Source organism: Lepisosteus oculatus, chromosome 5 (assembly GCF_040954835.1).
Source record: "Lepisosteus oculatus isolate fLepOcu1 chromosome 5, fLepOcu1.hap2, whole genome shotgun sequence".
NCBI classification, from domain to species: Eukaryota; Metazoa; Chordata; class Actinopteri; order Semionotiformes; family Lepisosteidae; genus Lepisosteus; species Lepisosteus oculatus.
Window position 1 is genome coordinate 22,288,683 of NC_090700.1, and position 17,309 is coordinate 22,305,991.

The 17,309-nt window shown below is 36.6% G+C and overlaps 1 protein-coding gene across 2 annotated transcripts in view; it reads right to left on the reverse strand.

Annotated features, from left to right (window-relative positions):
- robo1 (roundabout, axon guidance receptor, homolog 1 (Drosophila)) overlaps nt 1-17,309 on the reverse strand; it is a 502,926-nt gene that overhangs the window by 422,051 nt on the left and 63,566 nt on the right. For both annotated transcript variants that reach the window (XM_069190216.1, XM_069190212.1), the window contains exon 2: nt 17,010-17,151. In XM_069190216.1, the coding sequence (XP_069046317.1) occupies nt 17,010-17,103 (94 nt within the window). In that variant the 5' untranslated portion in view covers nt 17,104-17,151. The remainder of the gene's footprint in view (nt 1-17,009; nt 17,152-17,309) is intronic.

Here is a 17,309-nt window from a genome sequence, read left to right on the forward strand (position 1 = left end):
AGATGGCGCACAAATGCTTTACCACAGTGATTCCAAACTATGCATTGCGCCACCTTGTGGAGGTGTCACTTTCGATCAGGGGCGTATCGTGGATATCACTGGTCAAAGAAAAAAAACAGCTGTTCGTGCACACAGAATGTACAGTATGAGTTGTGCTCTACCTAGCGGATTTGTGTCACATGACACTGGCCACAAGAGTCGGCAGTCTGTAAGCAGTGTACCAGTTGACCGTGGCTTTGGTGTTTCATTTTGTTTGAGTGGTCATTTTGTGAGTTTTTTGTTACATGATCGCAATTGAGAGGTTTTTAAATATGAGTAAAAAACTTGAAGGACACGGAGCCTAGTTCTAAAGAGAAACGGAAAAGGAAATACAGAACATATGACAACAGTTTCTTGAAATTCGGCTTCATGTGCACAATTGTGGACACTGAGGAATGTACTCAGTGTTGCCTTAAAGTGCTCGCTTCTGAGAGCATGCTCCCCAATAAATTGAAACATCATTTGGAAACTGTTCACAGCAGGGGCGTAGCCAGGAATTGATTTTTGGGTGGGCCTGTGCAAAAGCGGGTGGCCCGGGCTCTAACTGACAGCACAGGGGCACCCCTCTAATGTACAATCCAATCCTCAAGCTGTATAATCAAACAGCAGAATTAGCAGAACCTTATATACAGTATATACATATTGTCTCTCTCTCTCACACACACAAAGTTAAGCAACAATTACCTAGGCTGCCAATGCTATTATGCCATGGCGGATACATGCAGAACAAACAATCAGCGCCTACTGTACCTCTGTTGTGAGGTTTTGTCCTTCTAGATCAGACGCAAGCGTCAGGGCTTGGAATTGAATATGGTGATAATCTCATCATTGTCTAGAGATTCGGCAAATTCCCGTTCAAATGACAGCTAGTTTGCAAAGGTCTTCATAGGTTTTTGTATGCCTGCTTTTAGATTGTTCAGTAGTTTTATGAGTTACTCTAAAGTTAATATTTTATTGCAAAACACAATGAACACAACACAAAATGCAAGTTTCAAAATCCTTCCAAAATATTGTATTTAAAATACCACGCAGGGTTTACAGTACCTTGCCTTTAAATATTCAGCGGACTTTGCATAACATACCAGAAGAATATAGATTTCAGAGATTGGAGTAAATGCACCGCCCCAAGGGTAATATCGAGTGAGACGCCATAAGAATAACAACTTTATATTAAAATATTAAGTTCTGAAGATCTTGATTGATCCTTCATGATGCTTTTACATTTGTATGAAATCTACGAAATAAGTATACTGTTTTCGATGCCAAAAGACACCTACTTTGGAAATCCGTGACTTACTTCTCACAAGACTTAACACTGAATTGGTATAGTCGCATTACGGTGCTAACCAACTCACGTTAACGTACATTTAATTGCAAGAATGGTCTGCTAATTAAAGCATTAAATACATATTTTGGATGTATTTTAGCTCTGTAAATGTTGTTCACTTAAAAATATTGAGGGCATTTAGAGGCAATATGAATAGTTTTTAATGCATTCCAAAACTTGTCATTTGTTTACAGGAGAAATGTTAGAACCTCTTCATGCTTAACCTCTACAGGTAGAGCTGCTACAAGCAAATGTGTGCATTACCCCTCCAGAAACACTTGTATTCGGGAAGCCAGGCTGTACTCCTTAAAACCCAAGATGCCTGTAGCATCTCATGTGTCTTATTTGTTTCGGGACTGGTCTGGTCATCTACACGCGGCTTTTTGAAAAATGTAGATATATGCACTTATTTTGCCATGTTGGCTAATAAAACAAAAACCTAACACTACGATAGCCAATTAGGCTACAGCTACACATGCACTGCCCCACTACATTTACATAATTTTCTTATTGGTCACAAAAGATACAGCGAGCCAATAGAAAATTACATATGATGAAAAAATCAAACCCGTAATATTTAAAAGCAAATCATGTAACGCAAACAAGGGAAAAAAATCCTAAATTACTTGGACTGATTGGGTAGGCCTAGGATCAATCCTACACCCCTGGTTCACAGTAGTTTGATAAGTAAGCCTCCTGAGTATTTTTCGTGCAATTTAAATGAATGAACAGAAAGCTGCTTTTTCTAACCAAATTACAGTCCCCAGCAAAGTTCTTCTTTTATCATATAAAGTTGCACAATGCAAAAAAACTCATACCATTGGAGTACTGAGGAATAAGCAACAGAGCTCTGTGAATTGTGCTTCCCTTTGCAATTCCCTGCCTTTGTGAGGCTGGGTTTTCAGCACTTGCGGTTATCAAATTCTAGTTCAGATCAAGAGTCAATGTTGAGAAGGAGATGCACGTTGCCATTTCAAAAATGCTACCCAGTATTTTTGGTGAATTATGTTAACATAATTTATTAAACAAGTGCACCTACCCATTAAGAGGCACAAACAAAGGCAAGCTACCTGTCTGCATATAAAATTGCTAAAGAAAGCAAGCCGCTCTCTGAAGGGGAGCTTTTTAAGGAGTGAATAATAGAAACCGCAGATATTCTTTGTCCAGAGAGAAAGAGCAAATTTGAGAAAATACGTTTGTCACACAGAACTACAACCTGTTGGATCGAGGTAATCGATGACGACTTGGCTTGTGAGTTGAACATCAAGTTTTATTCAATTTTTATTTTTTTCTATTTAAAATATTTTTTTCTCAGGTTATCATTAACCTTGAACTAATAAGCCTATGTTGGATTTTAAACGTATATAGGGCATAGGCTATCTGTAACAGCAGCCCGAAGTGGCTCGAAATACAGTTTAAAAATTTTATGTGGCCCTTGGGCCAAAAACATTTTCACACCCATGCTCTAGCTTCTTTTTTTATGGGAGAGTATACACAGTACAGTGACATTTCAAGAGTAAGATCCTTGACTTTGTTCGCATAGTATCTGATAAGCTACATACTGTATGCACTCTCTGGACTCAAATCTCAAAATGCATCTCAGAATTAGAAATTTGGTTTTCCAAGAAATCTTTCAACCAGTGAAGTCTGAATTAGATTATTTATAGCTTCAATTATTCTGGACTGTATCACAAATTTCAAAGGTTTAGGTATTTAATTTATCTGTTATCTTCTTCTAGACATAGAAATCATGACTTCCCTTGAGCTAAAAATATTACACACAAATAAAAACTGATAACATGAGATACTAATGTTCAAATGTTGTGCAAGATAGTGTGACAGTGGAACACACCTCCCACTGCACATCCTACTCAGCGGCGTGTGGGAATGTGCAGCTTCCACACCTGACGCTAATCAGCACTGCGATTTAAGATCCCCACGTGCCCACAGATTCACGGTAGAACCAAATGTGTTCCCCTCACCTGCGACACAAACTAATTACTCCACTTATAGAAAGATTTCTCTCCTGTACCAGAGAACCGAAACCTCTGCAGACGACTACACACCGGCACACCGCACGGAAGACAACACGCACTCTTCTGGTGCTCAGGCAGCCTCCTAACTCTACCGACACTATCACAATAGCAATTAAATGACATCAGATTATAACCAGTTGCTGGTTCAGTCTTTCACAATACACTGTTCTTTATTACAAATCATGAAAGTCTGCATACTGTATACTGTATGCAAATATTTTTTTATAGTATTGCCTGAAGGTTTGATGCAGATTCCACATTTGTGAATGATGTGAAGTGTACAGTACATCTCAATGCAAAATAAAGGCTTTCTGAGTCTTCCTGATCTCACCACCTGCCTGAAGCTACAGTATATCATTATAACATGAGGCTGTGGTACATTTAATTGAATTCCTTTAATTAAGCTATTCCTGTCAACGCTTTGGGTCATAAAAGCATATTCTATAACAATGACTAGACTAAACATAAAACAGAGAGGGAGGCAACTGTTAAGATACATGAATATTATTTGTTCATGTGATGTATATCTTGCTGGAGACTGGAATACTAAATTATGACCAACACAACAGGATGCTTCAAGAATGCTTTTGGTATTGTATTAGAACAACTTTGTAGGATTACCATGTGTTAAAAATGCAGATTTTCAAATGAGGATAACATCAGTGATTCAATTAATAATTTAGAATACTGAAATCCTATGCTATTAGATCTTCCTTTTTAAAAAAATCAACTGATGGATCTGGTCCTTGGTTCTGCAGGGTTTCAGACTGACTATACTGTAAGTGTAACAGGACGCAGTGCAGTGAGACGTTACAGAAGTGATAGTGAAGATAGTGATAGTGATAGTGAAGCGATTCTCCGTCGTACCAGAGAATATAGACCTTTGGCATGGAGGAGTTTGCTGCTGTCTAGGAATAGCACTTGGTCCAGTCTGAGTCCTTGAGCAGCCATGATCGAATCCAAGCATTAGCAGCATAGAAATGCTCACCTTATGTATGTAGCCCATGGGAAACAATTTTTTAAATATACAATTTTATTTTAAATATAAATTAACTATTTTTACAATATTTGTAATGAGCAGGTGTGTAACAAAACATTTCACTTTTTTGTTCAAACTTATAACTTCATCTAGCAGTAGCCAGATATTTGGAATGCACTGTGCTATCTTATCAAGCAATCTTCTCATTTCTGAGGAAATGTGTTTTTGACTGTTAGAGCATGTCACATTATTAAGTTCATCTTATATCAAGTCCATTTAATTCCTTACAATTTCTTATTAACGTTTATGATCTTTTGCCTTCTTGCAAGCATGTTGAATGTTTGGTTAAGTTAAATTCCAATTGTTTATTAGTTCAAACATTCAGAAGCGGCTGAGTTATCTTACCCAGATTCATATCCTTTTTTTTATGAATAGTGTGGCACATCCTGCTCGTCATTTTCCATAGCCATGCTTTACATCGGAGCATTGTGATTAGCTGCAACCACATCATTGACTCAGCTCATACCTGCTGGCTGCTTAGGATTTTGTGGTACAACATCCTCAGGTTCACATTGTAATGTACCTAGGGGTGTGGTCCAGAAAGGATGTTATTTTCCTAGGTGGGTCATTGATCTTGTTGATGTTTTTGACCTCACCAAGATGGATGCTGACAGAATCCAAAAGGCTAATTATGTACAGGATAACAATAACAAGAAAAAAATGTAATCCAGAAAATGGAATGGAGTGTTTCTCTTTTCAATGCAGAGTGAAGCACTTTCACCAAAGGTAGCAATCAAATTAGAAAGATGTGTTTTATCAGACACTGGACAAAATGCTTTGTTTCAGTTGGAGAAGGGAGCTGCTACAGTGCATCTGAATGGGGAATTCACACTTGTAAAAGCATACTGAAATTCATAACAGGCATAAAACTTACCTATTAAAAAATACTACTTAAATGTCCCTGCAGCTCCCTAGCCAGAACCCCAAAACATGACAGAGCATTTTGCTGACTTGCATATTTCTGATTTCTTATCTACAAGGTGACTTAAACTCAGATTAATTGAAGATTCCACAGAAAGAGAAAGCATGAACCCATTGAGCTCAAAGCCAGTTTTGACACTGACTGAATACCTCTATATATCATGATTGACCTTAAACCATTTGTTCTCTCTCTCACATGTAATTTGCTCCTAATGCAGTTGGTCATCACCTTTTCACTGAGAAAACAATTGCACTCCTCTCCTGCAGAAAAAAATATCTTAACAAATCCTAAGAATTGACCAATGTCTGTTGCAATGAGTGTGGATCTGAAAAGTTCATAGACAAGATACAATTTCAAAAACTGAATGTTATATGATAACTGCAGATTAAGACAGAATGTTAAGAATATCAAGACACTTGCTGAACTGCCTTTTTTAACATATTTTTTTCTCTCTCTAGTATTATGGACACAAATAAATATGATCCATTTCAATTTGTTTTCATAGATCAGTCATTTACAGTATGTGCTTTTCCATGGTGTGAAGTTCATTTTTGAATGTGTTTTTCCAGTGATACTGTACTTTGCCTAGTCAAGTCCGTTTTCCACGATCTAAGTGCATCAACTTTTAAACAAAGTTGTGAACTTAAAGAACATCAGTGATTGCAAACACAAGCATAAACTGTTAAAAAATCTTTTTAATATAATAAGAATTTTCTGGACACTCCACTCAAAGCACTTTACAGGTAATGGGGACTCCCCTCCACCAATTGCAGCATCCACCTGGATGATGCGACAGCAGCCATAGAGCGCCAGAACACTCACCACACATCAGCTATCAGTGGGGAATAGAGCAGAGTAATGAAGCCAATTCATAGATGGGGATTATTAGGAGGTCATGATTGGTAAGTGCCAATGGGAAAATAGGCCAGGATGCCAGGGTTACACCCCTACTCTTTTTGAGAAACGCCCTGGGATATTTAATGACCACAGAGTTAGGACCTTGGTTTAAAGCCACATTTCCATGCTGTAGAGATACAATCAATAATAATAAACAAATGTAGGAAATTTGCTGTTTAGGCCTTAGACGTGTTGGTTGAAAGAGTAAATGAGTCTTGTTGGTGCATCTGATTTGCTGTGAAATGAATCTGAAGTCTACCAGTTATTTACATCCCAGACATCTGACCCTTTAAGCATATGGAGATACCCTGCTGTTACTAATCTCTGTGGAAATCTCATGTGCTCAGCTGTGAAGTGAATCTGCCCTACTGCCTGCTGTGTCTCAATGAATCTCTACACCTGATGGTACCTACAGTATCTGCAAGAGATATACAGTAGTAGAGGGACCACAAAGGGCACTCTCCTACTTTACTGCAATTCATATTTTTACCCTCTCTTTTTACTTGGAGAGATCAAATGAAAAATAATCATTTACTATTGGTTAAAGTCATTCTAATCTCAAACAAAGGATCCTAGATGTACAAACACCTATTCCTAATTGCTGATATCATTCAGTGTCAGATAATAATTTACAGCCCAATAAAAAACAGCCCAAATCACAAACATTTTATAATCCCTATCATCTTGCAAAATAAATAAAATCTAAACGTACTGTCATTCTAAACGTACTGTACAAAGCTAATAGGAATTTCATGTAAAAACTCTGATGAGCAGGATTAAAGGCCATAATTTACTCAGATTAATTTAAACACCAGAGATTAGAGATGTTATTGCGGATATTCTGGCTCTAACATCAGGACTGCCAGGACAAAGATGCCACTTTTAGCTTCTTACTAAAATGGGTTAGTATTTATTAATACAAATCATCTTTATTTTATATAGGAGCTTTAAAACCAACTATCCTAAAACTTATACAGGTAATTGACTAATTAGTACAGTTTTACTGTCAATATTACACTGAATACATTACAATTACAGTTACATTAAAATTACACTGAATATATTAGTGAATATTATATTTTTATATATTTTATCTAATAGCTTGCAATTTTTTAAATATGCAACTGTGATCAACTGTTTGTCACGATTATAGTCCCCCCTCCTTAAGGGTGCTCCAGCCCTTTCACTTAACACTTTATTCTGCACACCTGATTCCCATTCCCAGCCCACCTTAAAAGCCAGGCGCTGACGCTCATCCGGGCTCTGCATCTGATTTCCGTATCTTGCGAGTCCGGGACCTGAAAGCGCCTGGTCCCGTTAAGGTTTTAACCTCTGTTCCCGTTCCTGTTCCCTGTCCGCCGGTTCCGACCCGGTCTTCGTGGTTTTAACTCCAATTAATTCATTTTGGAATATGTTATTATTCTTATTAAAATATTTTACATGCATTACTCAAATCATATTAACTACAGAAAAAATTCAATTGGAAATTGAGCTGTGACCTATTATTCAATTCATTGACATATTCATTGAGATATCCTTATTAGAAATGTGAAGTTATAGATTAATTTTGTATTTATGTTCAGCATTCAAGCATACCTACTCAAGGAATACTTGATTGCATATTGATTGGAAACAGGTCTGTGCAATACTACAGAAAGTATGAAATACTATATCATCTTATATTGAAATTACAAAATGCCACTATTGTTGCCATTAAATACAGTGCCATTGCATTTAGTTACGTTTTCTAACAAGTGAATTTAGGTGGTTTCAGGGCTCCATGTGAATCTAGGCACTGAAAAACAAAATGTTCTCAAAAGCTAATACAGTAATTGTAAAAAGACCATTTTTGTGGATGGCGCATAGACCAGTAACACAGCCGAGGTGCTTTCTCTATATGTAACATGTCTGCTGTTCCATTTTGTTTGGGCCATTGAGAAAACAGTATGATATTATAAAATTTGGCCCTGGATTGGAATTTTCCAGATTTATAAATGTAAGAGAAATAGTCAAGCAATCAAGTTAAATATTACCTTACAAAATAGAATTTTAAATATCATTCTTTCTCAGATACCTGGGTAGTGCACGGAGGCAGCAGTGAACAGCAGTGCCGTCGCCAGAACAATTCGAATGGGTGGGCATTTGATTTTAACTGGGGGAGGTGGGGTTTGAGCACCAGTTTGAGACACGTGACTCTACAGATAATAGTTACCTGATCAACTCTACAATATAGGAGGCAAAGTTAAATATAGTTTAGCAAATACACCAGTTTGATGAGAATAGAAAACATTCTTTAAAACAGGCGTAATGTACTCCTGTAACAACATCATGCCACTATTAAGATAAGAGCTCACACATAGTAATGACTTTTTCTTAGCTGGTCTGCGTTAAGGAGAGTTGAAATTTCCTTGTCATTTTAATACACATTTCATGCTCCTTCCGTATGGCCATGCAGGTTAAATGTTCCTTTGATTGGAGTGTTTATGAAACCCTTTGTCTCTTGCTACGGCGTGTTTCCAGTCATGGTACCCCCTAACTCTAAAAGTTGAGTCAGTTGCGTGGGCACTGTTGAACTTCCTACAGGGATAGCAAAACGCTACATCGGCTTTGACGCTATACTCAAGACATTCTCAATTATGGTACCACGAAGATACAAATGAGCGATTCTTACCCTGAAACAGAAGGACAGGGTATCGATGTAGCACCACCTGGTTGTGCTTTTCAATCCCTAGGTCATCAGGGGGCTGTGGCAGTTGTCCACAAATGACTGGACAGGAGTCTTTAATAGTTAAACAGCCATTTTTAACAACAAAACTAGCATGGCTGGAAGTAGCATGTGCACTTCTGCCGTAGTCGATGTCAAGCACCCTATCTACTTCCCTCACTTCTGCTCCATTTCTTCCCCCTTACTACTACACTAGCCACCCCTTTGGTGGTGATTGAAGATGGTCCTTGGAACCATTTTCTTATATCCATTAATTAGACTACTATTAGTCTAGCTTTCTGATTAATTGAATTAGATTAAACAATTTATGGCTGCAAAACCGCCTTGTGTGTTGCATTATAAATCCCGTACTGACACTTCAGATGTGACACAGAGCCTAACTACAGTACATTTCTTCATTCGTCATGACAGAAAAATACAATTTGATTGAAATGTGATTAGTTAGTTAAATATTTCTAAAAAAAATTAACTAAAACATTTTTTCCATTTTAGGGCAGCACGTTAGCCCACATGGGGGGGCACTGCCCCCTAATGCCCCCCCTTAGCAACGGCTGTGGTAAGCAGGTGAGAGGGCTGTGAACAGTCACATGACATTGACAGGTTTACATGTACTCCTACCCATTGTGTATGCATAGATTAAGGGTTTTAAGAGAGATAAGCTGTTTCCTAAAGATGTTGTTAGTTTGAAATAGAGCGCTTCAAACATTTAAAATGTTTGCTGAATCTTTATTGCTAACAGTTTTGAGATGATCACACACAAAGACTTCCAAAACAGGAACATGTTGGATCCTGATGAAACTAATGATCAACAGAATCAAGATAGCTGCAATCGTTTAATGCAACTTTATATTGTGGAATTTGATACATTGTTTCACAACTATAATAAAATATTAATTACAATGTAAGAATGGATTTCTTGTCAGTCAAACAGTGAATATTACTTTCATCTCTTCAGGACTCCAAGTTGATGAGTGACAATCTAGATTGCTTGCACACCTCAAGACTGGTAGGAATCAGTGGATACACACCCTCTTATATCATTTAGCCATCCTGGCATATAACCCTGGTGATGGAAATGTGCTACCCTATAAACTAAACTTTTGAAGGTTATACTTTAAAGTTTAACAAGTGTTGCCCATATTTATATTAGAGAGTTAAACTCAGGATGTTTTCCAAATGCTTCTCATAAAGAAACTAAGTTAAAATATAAAACTGATATATATAGCTAAAATATAAAACTGTTAAAATATAAAATGCAAAACTCCTGACAGCAATTTAGGTTTTGGAATCACTGGCTTTTAGTGTTGATGTTTTATGTGACTTTTATAGTTTCAGCAAAGAATACAAGGCATCAAAATATGACTACATCAATCATTAAAATGCCCTACAAATCACAAGAAAATGGTCTGTGTCTTCTGGTTCAGGCCACTGTCACGATGCGTGTTGTCATTTATGGAGCTATTAGTGTTTTGAATAGGTACTGTAGCATGATGAGTAGAGTTTGGTTTTCTATTTCACGTTATGTATTAAATATACTGTACTGTATAGAGCCCTTTGAATATACTGCAGCCAGACACAACACAGCACTGTGAGATAACTAGACCTATTAATTAAGAAGTGACTGTCATAAAAGACTGCACACATGGAGCCAACAGGAAATACAAATACAAGTTATATGTTTTTGTGAGATGTACTGATTCTGTAAGCAGTAATAGGCATACTTTGAAACACAATTTCTCTGTGATAATTGGTTGTTTAACTTGGTCACTAATGCAGCGTCTCCTTCCATTTAAGTTCCTAAGAATCCAGAACTAGGGCAGTATCCACAAGATAGTATAACTGAACCACACCTACATATACATACAGTAAAGATACAGCCAAGCAAGCACACAAATCACCATATCCCAGTCATTTTGAATACCTCCTCCAGGCATTTGTATCTAATTGCATTTTTTATTGAAATGGGAAACTGAAAGATTAGAATTGAGAGATGGAGTGAACAACTTGGGAATTGGGAATAAAGGAAAAAGTTCCAAATGGCTGTTGCAGACATCAGCTACAAAACTGCCTGATCAAAAAATGAGGATAAACACTTCTCTATTACTTAAGAAAATTGATGGATGATCTTTCTAGCACTTTTAGCACAAAATAAAATAAAATAATCTACTTGATAAAAAGTGAATTTAAGCAAAATTCAAAAAATTTTCACTGGGTATGTGCACGTACTGTATTCTATTTAATAAAATCTGAACAGCATTTAAAGTTACCTAATATCCTAATGTGCAGTTGAACCACTCTAGATTGAAGGAATATTATTATTTGTAAGCAACAACAAAAATCTTTCACACTACAATGTAAGTGTATTTGTATTAGGGATTTTTTATGAGGGATTGGTGTTGGTGATGGAGCATGGTCCACTTCAGCAGGTATCTTGAGCAGAATTAATACATTTCTGCTGAAGATTTGCGCTGATGTACAGTACCACTACCTTTGGAACAAACACCCTGAGTCAACTAAAATCGTCCCAAGTGTTTTTTGAAGGGTTTGCCAGCATTTGTCTACTTGATTGGGTTTTTAACAAGTGACAAGGGCTAATCCTCCAACCTTGCTCTCGGTTATGTATAAATTTGTGTAATGAATGTTCTTGCTCAGTGTTCACCGTCATTTTGTTTCCCTCCCTCCAAACCACTATTATCCTAGCAGCAGCTTCATTGTTCATCCATAATTTCAGTCAAACTCTCTTAGCCAAACAGATTAAAGCCAAATCCATATTTCAAACTGTGCATACAGAGCTAGTGGCCCAAAGATACTGAATTGTACCTCATTGATGAATATCTATCTGGAATCTGTGGAGGCCACCTGGGATTGCTCATCATTGAATAACATAAGATGCCAGATCCTACAGGTTCAAAACAAATGAAATCATTTGTGGAAGAAAATGTTACTGGTTTTGTGTATGTAATATTTGGGTTATAAAAAAGTAAGTAAAGTAAGTAAATGACATTATCAAGAACAGAGGGTGATGATGCTGACCAAAGAGGGCAAAAGCTAAATATAAGACTAAATTAGAAAATAAACAAATTAACAATGACAGCTAAGGTGTCCGGTGAGGACTTTATCTAATTATTGACTACAAGGTGAAACAAATTGCTTCAGTTGATGATCCCTTTCTCCCAGACAAGCTGAATGAATTCTATTGCAGGTTTGATTAACAAAAGCATGCAACGGACTGCACCTAGATAGCCCGTGGGGTCCTTCCCACCACCCTTTATCATTCAGGAGCACAATTTAAGATGAAAAGATTATTCCGCATACAGAACAGCAGGAAAGTATCTGGGCCTGACCTTATTTCAACAGCTATACTGAAATCTTGCCAATCAGCTTGCTACTATTTTTATAGATATTTTCAATCTTTCCCTTAAGCAGACTAAGGTACTACACTGCTTTAAGATGGCTACTATAATACAAACGTGTGTTTGAGGCTTAAAGCAAATGAGACTACAGCAGATTATAGTAACATTCTTAAGTATGTTTACCATTCAAGTTTTATTTATGGTTTCTTATAAAATATAACAACAGAAAACAAATCTTGTTGGATTTCAAAGTAGTAAATATCTTACAAAGGGGTGATCTCTGTGACTATAGTCTCCAAAAAGGATTTCTTCCTGAATTTCCGTTAGATCTAAATACAATGTGGAACGGTGGCACTGTGGCTAATGATCTTTGCCTGTGGTTGGAAGGTTGCTGGTTCAAATCCTGTGGCTGGCAGAGGAATCCTCCTCTGTTGGGGCCCCCTAAACAATGCCTTTAACCCCAGCTGCTCCAGGGGGTGCTGTATAAATGGCAGACCCTGCTATCTGACCCCAAGCTTCCCTCCCAATCTGTGTGCCTGTGTGGAGAGGAAGCTGGGGTATGCAAAAAGACAAATTCCTAATGCAAGAAATCATATTTGGCTAATAATGATATCTTATCTTACAGTAAACCCTCTACAGTCCTTAAATTCTCCACATTCAACGTAAGAGACATTCAAGTATTAACAAAGTCAAATGGCTTCACCCAGCACAATTACTGCAAAGAGCAGTAGAATTACCAATCATTCTTGATGGCGAAAAAAACATACCACAGTTTATGCCACAGTACTTTTCTCATATCATTTGTACAAGCTACTGTAGTTAGTATGCTAGTACATGATATTGCCAGCCACCTCACTGTTTGCTGTACAGAACGATAGATGTGACCTCTATATGAAACACATACAATGCCATTACAGAACCAGACTGGTTCATTTTTTTACAAGAATGAATGTCAAAAATAACCTTCAGACATCAGCATGACCCTAATATCATTTTTAGATATGTCTAAAAAATGAGATCTACATGGAATTTGTATCATACAATTTGTCAAATTTTTATCATTCAGAAAGAGAGAGAGAGATTTGCAGCCAAGAAGAGTCAGTCAGACTCATGTCAATGGGATTTAAGGATGGAAGTAATTTGTGCTCTCAGATGCAGCAGTAATGGTTATGGTTATGCACTATACTTCATCAGACAACTGGCTACAAAGTATAGAAGTCAGTATACCTCTGTTATTATTGATACTCATTACTGTATTAACCATACACACTAAGAAAGCAAAAACAATAAAAGAGAAATAAATTACAAGATAACACAATGTAGAAAATGTCTGCTTAGAGCTAGAACAGGAAACAGAAAATAAAGATAGTACATTACTCTAATTGGAAAATGTATAATTACCTCATGTTGCACATACCTGTATACTGTGCGCACGCAATCATAAAATCCCTCTTATTAAGAAAAAAAAGCTAAATACACTGGAATACAGAAGTAATTATTGATGTTTATAAAGATCTGGATTCTGAATGACTTTGAATGACTTTACAATTTGGTATGTTCTGCAAAGCATATGACCAGTGTGTATACAAGCATGGATTTTTAAATGAAAGACCTACTAATATATGAAAACTTACTTTCATTAGAAATAAACTTGACAAATATTTCTGATCTACAGTATGTAGTGATGTGTAATTGTAATTCATATTGAGAAATTGATCAATTGAGAAACATATTTGCATATAGCCTTAAATATTTCCAGTCACAACACAATATCATATCCAAATTAAGCAAATGAGGAAACACATGTGTAAGCATTATTTAAACTTTTCATTAAGTTAACATTTAAATTCCACTCCACAGTCTGCCATCCTCTGTATTAGCAATATTCTTAATTTAAACTTTTTCACTTGTCACAGGATAAATTAACAAAAGAAAAATTAAACCAAATGATCATAAACCTAACAGAGCAGGAAAATATAGACATTTGATACTGTATATAATAATCTAAAACATTAAAAGTGCAAATGCATTACACTTTTAATGTTATTAAGGCAGACTAATTTTCATCCCATAAAGCCTCTTTTTTCTTTTTTAAATTTGTTGCATCCCAACTTAAGAGAAAAAGTCTGCCTTTCATCTGCAGAATAGAAAATCATTAATAAATAAAAAAGGGACTACTGTACACTGAGTGGAAAAAATCATAGTACCTCTGCTCTGGATAACCTCTATCAGTCACAATATAGAATGCTGCCATTTTCTATTAACCTACCAATCCAGGGACTGAACCTACACACACAGGTCCAAATGAGCCACTCAAGAACAGAATGAAAGTTGTCTAATGAATGACTTCCATCAAAACTGGAACACATGTGAGTTCAGCAAAGGGGCTATGGAGGGCAGATGGGGGGCACACAATAAAAAGGTGCATCAAAAAACTAAGAAGCAGATTTGTCATTAAATAGCCTGCTACTCTGGAGTTTCATCATTTATTTATACATCACTAACACCAATAAATTGAGAGTCTGCTGCTAATGAACAGGGGTATGGCTGACAGTCTCATTGTTCATTAAGTACACAGAGTGATCAGCATTTGACAGGCAGAGGAAGGCAGAGAACGCCCGTTTTTTATGTGTCCTTTTCTCAGCATGGTGCCTGACATTTGTACTGATGATATCTTAAACCTTTATTTTGAAGAGAAAAAAAAGACAAGGAACCAAGTCACCTTCTTAGGCCAGGAGGGAAAAGAATGATAAAAGGCAAAAAATCTAAATGCCAATTGAAAAGGAAAATATGTATAAAGAATAGCCCTGGATATCTCCCAGCAGACCTCTTCTTTTTAAACATTTTTTTCACTCTTATTTGATTATGTTTATTTATGTCTGTTTTTTCTTATTTGTAAATACTAAAACAAATGGGGTACAGAACAATTTTAAAACATTCTTTAAATTAAATGAAACCGTAACTGTTATTATTTAAAAAGTGTAGTAGCTTCCGTGCTTCATCCATGGCTAATTTGGTTTTTAAATTGCTTGATCTGCAGCTAATTGTTTTCACTTCTGCCACTAGTTCTTATTTACTTTTTTTGTGCAGCCATTTGCTTCAGCTTTATTTCAATGCCCAGTAAACAACAACAGAAGACATTCATATCTCTTGCAGTGAAATTTTGAATCAACCACAATCATTATTTATAGCTGTCAAGTTCATGTGTATATATTTCTGGATCAGCTATCCCTTACAATAATTGTGTATCTTTTTCATTTAAATTGAAGTCAGTCACTTTCCTAAAACATATACAGTAACTAGGGAGATAACCAATACCCAATGCAAGGACAAAAAATGAAACTTAATTTTGATTTTGCAACAAGCTGATATTACTATTAGCAGTGATACACTGACCAGATAATTCCACTACATTATGCAAAAACTGTTGAAATTAGACAGACACCTCAACATCATCCCAGCCTTTAACAATACTGGGAAATGTTAACAATCAACATGCCCGTGCAAAATAAATTGCATATATGGATAAAAATGGAACATATCTCACTTTATACATCATTTGAAAAAATAAATGAAGAAAAGGAAAGAAAATACTCCTAGGTCCATGACAGGTAGACTGAACAATATCTTGCTGAGTGAGGTGATCAGGGAGCTCAGGTCTGGAGCTGCTGTTGAAAATTACAAAGCAACAGGGAAAATCAAGATGCCACCTGTGATTTGATTTTGAATTGAAATGGATGGAATGAGACGCACAGTCCCAGCGCCTTTGCAGAATATTTTGTTGGATTCTGCCGAGATTGAAACGGCAAGCAGCAGAATGAAGCAGTTATCAGGAAAATAAGTTTGCTTCTACGGTTGCTTCTTTTAAGAATGTCAGCAAGTATTCCTGCGACAAGTAAATTGCTTCTTAGGGATTTTAGAAATGAAAGTCTACACCTTTTAAATCATATAGTTTATATCCATCACATTTCGAGGCCCAATAAATCTGACATGCTGACTATAGTGGGTTCTTTTAAAATTGTGTACAGCACTTAGATATGAAGTGTGTAATCCAACAATAATGGATAAGAGTTCCCACTAATATGGGTAGGGGGATTAATTCTAGAAAAAAAAATTAACATTCTGTTATGGGGGAGGGAGTCCTTTTAAAACAGAATACCCCAAATTCATTAATTAAAATAAGTAACAGCTATTCACATTGAAAATTAATTTTCCAGTATCTCACAATAATTATATGTGTCTGTGAATAGCCAATCTTGTATTGTAATTATGCGAACAGTTTTGGCTTTTAATATTTACTGAATCACTGCAAAAACACTACTTAAAAGGTTCACACAAAGCAATACCTTACATACTTTGAGACAAGAAAATAAATCACTAGAGAAGCAGAGGATTAGGTACAATCAAAGATCTGAACTGTTTATTTTAAAGCCTCAGACTCAAAGTCACAGTAAGACTTGTGAAAATGAAAATGCCTTTAGACACCCTCTTACCAACAGCAGTTTCAATGTACAGGTGCAGTAATTTAGAAGTCAATGAGGATACCTCATTATTGTTCATCCATTTCCTTTTACAGGGAAAATAAATGTGAGAGAAATATCAGACAGACAGACAAAGCTCACCAGAGAAAAGCTAGCAGCAGTGCAGTGAAAGGGGAAGTCAGTTACCTACCTGGGACAAGTGGTCTGTCAGCCAGCTGGGACACAGTCAGCCGGAAGACCACTGCAATAATAGCACAAGCAAGACCCGTCCATTTGGTTTGCATGGTTCTACCTTCCTGGCATCACCCGGAATGAACAGCACTTACGGTTATCTGCAAAGGGAAAATTCACCATTAATGAAGAGTAATCACTCTGGCAGTAGTTGGAGCCTATTTATTTCATACATCCTCCAGCAAACACAGAAGTACTGTATATTTTGCATTGATGAGGAAAGCCATCTCTGATGACAGCCTGTGGTTTCAGCATCTGG